At 40.0% G+C, this 7,210-nt stretch overlaps 1 protein-coding gene across 1 annotated transcript; it reads left to right on the top strand.

Moving 5' to 3' along the window:
- LOC107644727 (exocyst complex component EXO70B1) lies at positions 4,418 to 7,003 on the top strand. Its single transcript, XM_016348688.2, has one exon. It carries the CDS (start codon positions 4,840 to 4,842, stop codon positions 6,748 to 6,750), a length of 1,911 nt encoding a protein of 636 aa, XP_016204174.1. The 5' UTR covers positions 4,418 to 4,839; the 3' UTR covers positions 6,751 to 7,003.

Raw genomic sequence — 7,210 nt, 5'->3', positions numbered from 1 at the left:
AATAAGTGAGTTTATAATTATTGTTAAATAAAAATATAATTAATTTAAGAATGAGTGATCTTATAATTAAAATTAAAATAAATTAAATAGAAGTAAATTATTTGCTGAAAGATATCAATATGTATTTTAATTTGCATATATACTAGTAATAAGCAAGTTAGCCTGGTGGTTGAGGCTACCGTTCATATGCTTGAGGGAGGGGGTTCGAACCCCAACTATTTCATTTGAGAAAAACGCAAAACAGCTCCTGACAATTACCTCGAAAGACGGTTTGGTCGGACCGGTCTTTACTGAGTTTGACCGATTTTTACCGATTTGCACCGGTTCCTTTCCTTGTGCAGTCCAATTATCGGACCGGACCGATATAGAATTTGGTTCATTGGTTTTTCGATCGAACCGGTCGGTCCGGTCCGGTTTTGATAACAATGATTATAGTGACTAAGGAGATTATGATATATGATCGAATAGACAATTTGGTGGTAATTTTATCAAAGAAAGGCTGGATAGAGTGTTAGTGTCAATGCAATGGAGGACAGAATTTTCAAATGACTATGTTAAACACCTAGATGACACGGGTTTAGATCACAAGCCACTCTTTATTGATTCGGTTAGGGAGGTGAGGAGAACAAAGAGGAGATTCAGATTTTAAGAGAGATGGTGTGAGAATGAAGAGGTGGTGGAATCAATTAAACATAATTGGGCGCTAGACATGAGAGATTCACCTATATTTAAACTAGCTGAAAAACTCAAGACAATTAGATATTGCATAGTAGAGTGGCAGCAAAATTCTTCTTCTAATTCCAAAAAGAAAATTCAGCAATAGTAGGGGAGGCAGTTAAGGGCGATCAAGCTAATGGAGCAGCTATCAGGGCATGGGAGGCTGAATTAGAAGATGCACTTAGGTTAGAAGAACGATATTCGAAGAAAAAATCTCGAGTCTAGTGGCTGAAATGGGGAGACCGCAATACAAAATTTTCACTCCAAATTTCACATTAGGAGTAGAAGAAACAAGGTACAAGAGTTAGAAGATGCACAAGGGAAGCCAACAGCACTGAAGGCATTGCATCAACCGGCCAACGATACTTTGAAGAGTTCTTTACATCAAATAATCTAAGAGACCCAACAACCAAAATTGAGGGTATCCCAAAAAAAATCAATGTTGCTACCAACCATGCACTAACTAGACCGATCACAGAAAAAGAAGTGAAAGCTGCTGTTTTTTCTATAAATGCTTTTTCGGCCTCGAAAGAAAATGGATTCACTGCTAAATTTTTTCAATTTTTCTGAAAAATGATTAAAGGAGATGTTTTTCAGGCGATTAGAAAATTTTTCTCGGGAGGTAAAATCCTAAAATCCTTTAATCACATTCATATTTGCCTTATTCCGAAGGATCCGAATGCAAAATCCATGAAATAGAGTCGACCTATAAGCTTTAGTAGTATTTTTTATAAAGTCTTATCAAAGATTATGGTACACAGGCTTCAATTTGTGATGAATAGACTCATAAGTGACACACAGAGTGCTTTTATTAAAGGGCAGTTAATTAGTGATAACATTTTAATTGCTCATAAATTTATGTATTTTTTAAAGAATAAGAGATACGGTAATTATAAATTAGCTCTGAAACTAGACATGAGTAAGGCGTATGACAGGGTGGAGTGGAGCTTCGTTTGGGAGATTATGAGGAAGTTGGGTTTTTGCAGAAGATGGATGGAATGGATTCAGGAACTGGTGACGACAGTTTCATACCTTGTTACTGTGGATGGTCAGCCTCATGATTTTTTTAAGCCATGTAAAGAGTTGCATTAAGGCGACCCTCTTTTTCCCTATCCATTTTTATTTTGCGCAGAGGGATTGCCCCATCTGCTCCACAGAGGAGAACAGAGACGGGAGATTACAGGTTTGAGACTTAATCAAAGGTGTCCTAAAGTCAACCATCTATTTTTCGCAGATGACTCAATTTTATTCAGCAAAACTACAGAGAAAGGGTGTCAAAATCTGATTCGAATCCTATAGGTTTATGAAGATATTAGCGGTCAAGCAATAAATCTGGATAAATTCTCAGTATTTTTCAGCAAAAATACCCCAGTGGGCATTCGTGATCATCTATCTCACATCTTACATATCTCTCACATTAGCAACCAGAACAAGTATCTTGGGTTACCAGCGGTTATTCAGAGATCTAAGAGAGCTACATTTTCGTATATCAAGGAAGTGACACATAAACTGCAGCACTGGAAGAGGGTCTTGCTATCCTCAAGCGGCCGAGAAATACTAATAAAGGCACTAACAACGGCAGTTCCAATCTATACTCTGAGTTGTTTTAAACTGCCAGAGACACTGGTTGATGAAATTCAAAAGCTCATGCTCTAATATTGGTGGGACAGCGAGGCTCGAAAAGAAGGATGCACTGGATAGGATGGAAAATTTCTTGTACACCTAAATCTCAAGGGGTCTTAACTTCAAAGATCTTAAAGTCTTTAACCTTCCAATGTTAGCAAAGTAAGGAGTGGAGACTGATAACTAAGTCACACTCTCTAATTTATAAGGTGTACAAGAGTAAATATTTTAAATTCTCAAATTTTTTAAATGCGGAGGCCAGGAACAACCCATCTTGAATCTGGCGAAGTGTTTTGGAGGGTCGAAAAGTGCTAGAAAAAGAAATCATATGGCGAATTGGCAGAGGCAGTACGATTAGGATTCAGCAAGACCTATGGTTAAGAGATTTTCAAGCAATTACTCCTAATCCTAATAACCTAGAGGGTCAAAGACTAGAATAGGTTTCAGATTTGATGCTACCAGACAGAACATGGAACCAGACACTAATTCGTGAGGCATTCAATCCAGCAACTGCAAATGCTATTCTAAATTCAACAATTCACCAGGAGGAGGATAGAATTACTTGGATGAAAGAAAAATCTGGGACATATACAGTAGCTTCTGGTTATGGTGTGGCCTTTCAATTTTTCACCCTCCAACAGATTTTTTTTCAGAAAATTGCAGAAAGAAAGAATTATGGACAGTGATTTGAAAACTCAGATGTCAACCGAAGATTAAAATTTTTTTGTGAAAATTTATGCATGAGGATTTACCTGTGAAACAGAAATTGGGACAGAAAATCTAAACAGTGGTACTGCTTTGTCCAAGATGCCACAATGAAGAAGAATCGGTCTTCCATTGTCTCTAGACTTGCCTGGACGCAGTTGAAGCTTGACATGCACGTGGTCTCCTAGTTCCATCTTACATGGACCTCCCATGGTAGTAGTGGCTGAAACTGCTTGAATGGTTCAGTGACGCTAATGGGAAGAAGAGGAACTTGGCAGCTATTACAACTTGGTTGAATTGAAAGGTTAGAAATGAATTTGTTTTTGAAGGAAAATGGAAGTCTCCCCTCCTAGTTGCGGAAGAAGCTCTACGAGTCTTTAATGAACCTCAAGATTAGAGATGTACTCTCCCTCTCTTGAGATCTTTACTCTTTTTATTGTAAGCTTAATTATTTTTTGGTAGAATATTTTTAATACTATTCTTCAATTGGTGTCCAAATATGGACTGTAAATTTATTTCTAGTGAATAAAANTATCGCAATCCCCGTATTATAGGCATACTATAATTCACAATCTTGGACATGCACTTGAGTATTATTAATAATTAAACCACTATATTGAGTGTCTCATGATATTAAATTTACTCGAGCAATCCATTTTAAGCTGCTGCGCGTGTGTTTACTCCACATATAATAGTATCACTATATCAGGACACATTTATAAATTCGTTAATATCAAAGAGATATATCATATATATGCCAAATGTCTGTAATATTCTATGTCAAGTACACATTAATTAGTACCATTTAACAATACTAACACCGCGATATTTACTCAACTATAATTTAGTACTACTTGACAGCATGTTTTTTTTATTGATTTTCTCTACTGATACAACCACGCGCACAAGATTATTTATCAACAAGATTACAAGACAAGATGATTTAATTTCTAACGTAATACTACTTCCACCTACGTAGGTCTTGTCATTCTAACAACTGGTGATTTTTTAGTGTATATATCATAAACCAAACCATGCTAATAAAATAACTAGCAGTATAACCCTCTCTAACTTGCTAGCTAGTGCATGCTTATGCCACTTTTGTTTCTGTATGTGCTCGTGAAGAATTAGAATTAGATTGGGCCGAGTATAATTTTGTATTAAGAAAACTTAGAAACTAAAAAGCTGCATGAAATGAAATCAAATATTATTGTCGCCGCCAATTTGTTTGCAATATTCTAAGTGTACCAAACAAGTTGAGTGTCAAATGTCAATACTCAATACACGGAAAATCAATTAGATCCACATTCAAACAAAGACAGAACCACAATATGAAGTTTCCCACAATTCCATGACACCATAAAAAAATGACCTTGAAAAGGAAAGCTGCCAATCACCCATACAAAACGACATCTTGGAGATAAAAGAAAAAGCGCTTTTCACGTTCGCTTCTCGTCCCTTCTAACTACCGTATACACACACACTTGACTCCATGCACTTTCCCTCACTCTACCCTCTTTTTCCACCAGAAACCGCGTTTTCTTGGGGGGCATTTCCGTCATTTCAAACTCGCCCCCCGTTTCAAAGACGACGCCACCCTTATTCTACATTCTTATCTTCTCTTGCATGGTATTAATTATCCTTCCAAATTTTCTGATATTAGTTATTTGACTAGCATTTAATGTATTATTATTGTTATTACTATTTCTATTTTTATTATTATTTTTGTGTTAGGGTTGCAAAGCTATAACCAAGATAAATATCTACATCGCAAGCTTTATTCCAGACACTAAAATGGCTGACAGCGGGGAAGAGAAGTTACTTGCTGTGGCGCGCCACATAGCGAAGACGCTGGGGAACGACAATCGAACCGTTGCAGAAGACATTCTCAAAATATTCTCAAACTTCGATGCTCGATTCTCCAAGGAGAAGCTTTCTGATCCACTGGGCTGCGCCGCACTGGAACAGACCCTCGACTCACTCGATGAACGCATCTCGCGCCACGTGTCCTCACGCAACAACAACGACAACAGCCAGGCAATCTTTTCCGTCAACACCGCCGCGTTCCTCGCTTCGGTCGACGAGCTCACCGCCACCGTCAACAGATGGAGGCCTCTCGCCGCGGATGAGACCGTTGGCGCGTGCCTCTCACGTGCTGACGAGATGCTCCGTCGGGCTATGGTCCTAGCAGAAGACGAGTTCCGGTCACTCATGGATGAGTCAATTCGGAATACGTCGTTTGAATCGGATGACGGAGGCGAATTTGAAGGAGACGATGAGAGTTGCGGCAACGGCGTTCAGGATCATCGAATTCCAGCGGCGGAACGGGTTTCTGAGGAGGATGTGGTGATTGATGTGTTGCCAGCGGGTACGGTGATCGATCTCCGGGAGATAGCGACGCGCATGGTGGCGGCGGGGTTCGGCGACTCGTGCGCGCGCGTGTACGGTGGTTGCCGGAGGGAGTTCTTAGAAGAGAGCTTCTCGAGGTTAGGGTTTCGGAATCTTTGCGCTTCGGAGATTCAGGAGATGCCATGGCAGGTTCTTGAAGACGAGATCGAGCGTTGGATCAACGCCTCCAACGTCTCACTCAGGATCCTTTTCCCCAGCGAGCGCCGGCTGTGCGATCGCGTATTCTCCGGCGGTTCCGCCGCCGATATCGCGTTCGGTGAGGTCTGCCGCGAACCTGTGACACAACTGCTGAGGTTTGCCGACGCCGTCGCCAGTCACAGCCGCTCGCCGGATCAGTTGTTCCGAATCCTCCACGTGTTCGACACAATGCGTGAACTAATTCCTGAATTCGCATCGCTCTTCTCTGATTCACAATGTGAGACTGAAGCAATTGAAGTTTGGAAGCGATTGGGGGAAGCGATCAAGGAAATTTTTGTGGAATTGGAAAACCTGATTCGCCATGATCCGGCAAAGGCGGCAGTTCACGGCGGTGGGCTTCACCCTATCACTAAATATGTAGTGAATTACCTTGTGGCCGCGTCCCAGTCACGGCGAACCTTGGAACTAGTTTTCCAAGGCGATTTTCTTCCATTGAAGGATTTCATCACTAAGGTTGATGATAATAAGCATCAATCTGATTCTCATTTTTGTGTTCAATTGTGTGGGATAATGGACTTGTTAGAGAGCAATTTGGAAGCCAAGTCCAAATTCTACAAGGACCTTGCATTGTGCTCTGTTTTCATGATGAATAATTTGAGGTACATTGTTCAGAAGGCGAAAACCAGCGAATTGGGTCCCGTTTTAGGTGATGATTGGATCCGAAAGCACACTGCGAAAATTCGGAGATTTCATGTGAGCTACCAGAGGAGTTCATGGAGCAAGGTGGTGGGGTTCTTGAAGGTTGAGACAAGTGAGGTGACAATGGCAGCAGGGTCTAGTGTCGTTGTTGAGGTAAAGGCTATGAAGGAGAAGCTGAAGATGTTCAACTTGCACTTTGAGGAGATTTGTAGGGTTCAATCTCATTGGGTTGTGTTTGATGAGCAGCTTAGGGAGGAAATCAGAATTGCACTGGAGAAGATCTTGTTGCCTGCCTATGGAAGCTTCATTGGAAGGTTCCATAATGTTCCGGAACTCAGCAAGTACGTTGACAAGTATGTAAAGTATGGGGTGGATGACATTGGAGATCGGCTTAACGATTTGTTTCAGGGAGAAAACAGCGTATTAGAAGTTTCACATCGCTTTAAGATATGGCTATGAGCAAGTCCAGTTTAAATGGAGGGAGTGACCCTTTTTATGTATGTATGAATCTGGTAGTGTAATTAGATATACAAAGTTTTGGATGTCACAAATTGCAGTCCTAGACTCCTAGAGTACTTGTGACCTCATCATACATGTATACTAATATACCATTGTTGGCTTTTTTGCTCAGAAATTATTGTATATACATTATATTTCTCATAAAGATTATATTATGAAATATGAAGTTGCTACAATCTTGAGTTGAAAAAAACACAGCTGTTGTTAAATTTGTGTTCTAATTTGCCATTTCCTTTAACTGATATACAAGTAGCCAAGTAGGAGCATGCTTGACCACAATTCAGTGTTTTAGTTTTCTTGGATCAATTTAAAATGTTCAGACATGACTGTGACTATAATCTTTTTTATTTTGGGTCAAAAGCTGAAAGGCATGAGAAATGTTCTATTCTTTTATGTTCTA

The sequence above is a fragment of the Arachis ipaensis genome, chromosome B01 (genome assembly GCF_000816755.2).
Source record: "Arachis ipaensis cultivar K30076 chromosome B01, Araip1.1, whole genome shotgun sequence".
Lineage (NCBI taxonomy): Eukaryota > Viridiplantae > Streptophyta > Magnoliopsida > Fabales > Fabaceae > Arachis > Arachis ipaensis.
This window is presented reverse-complemented; position numbering and strand designations above follow the sequence as displayed.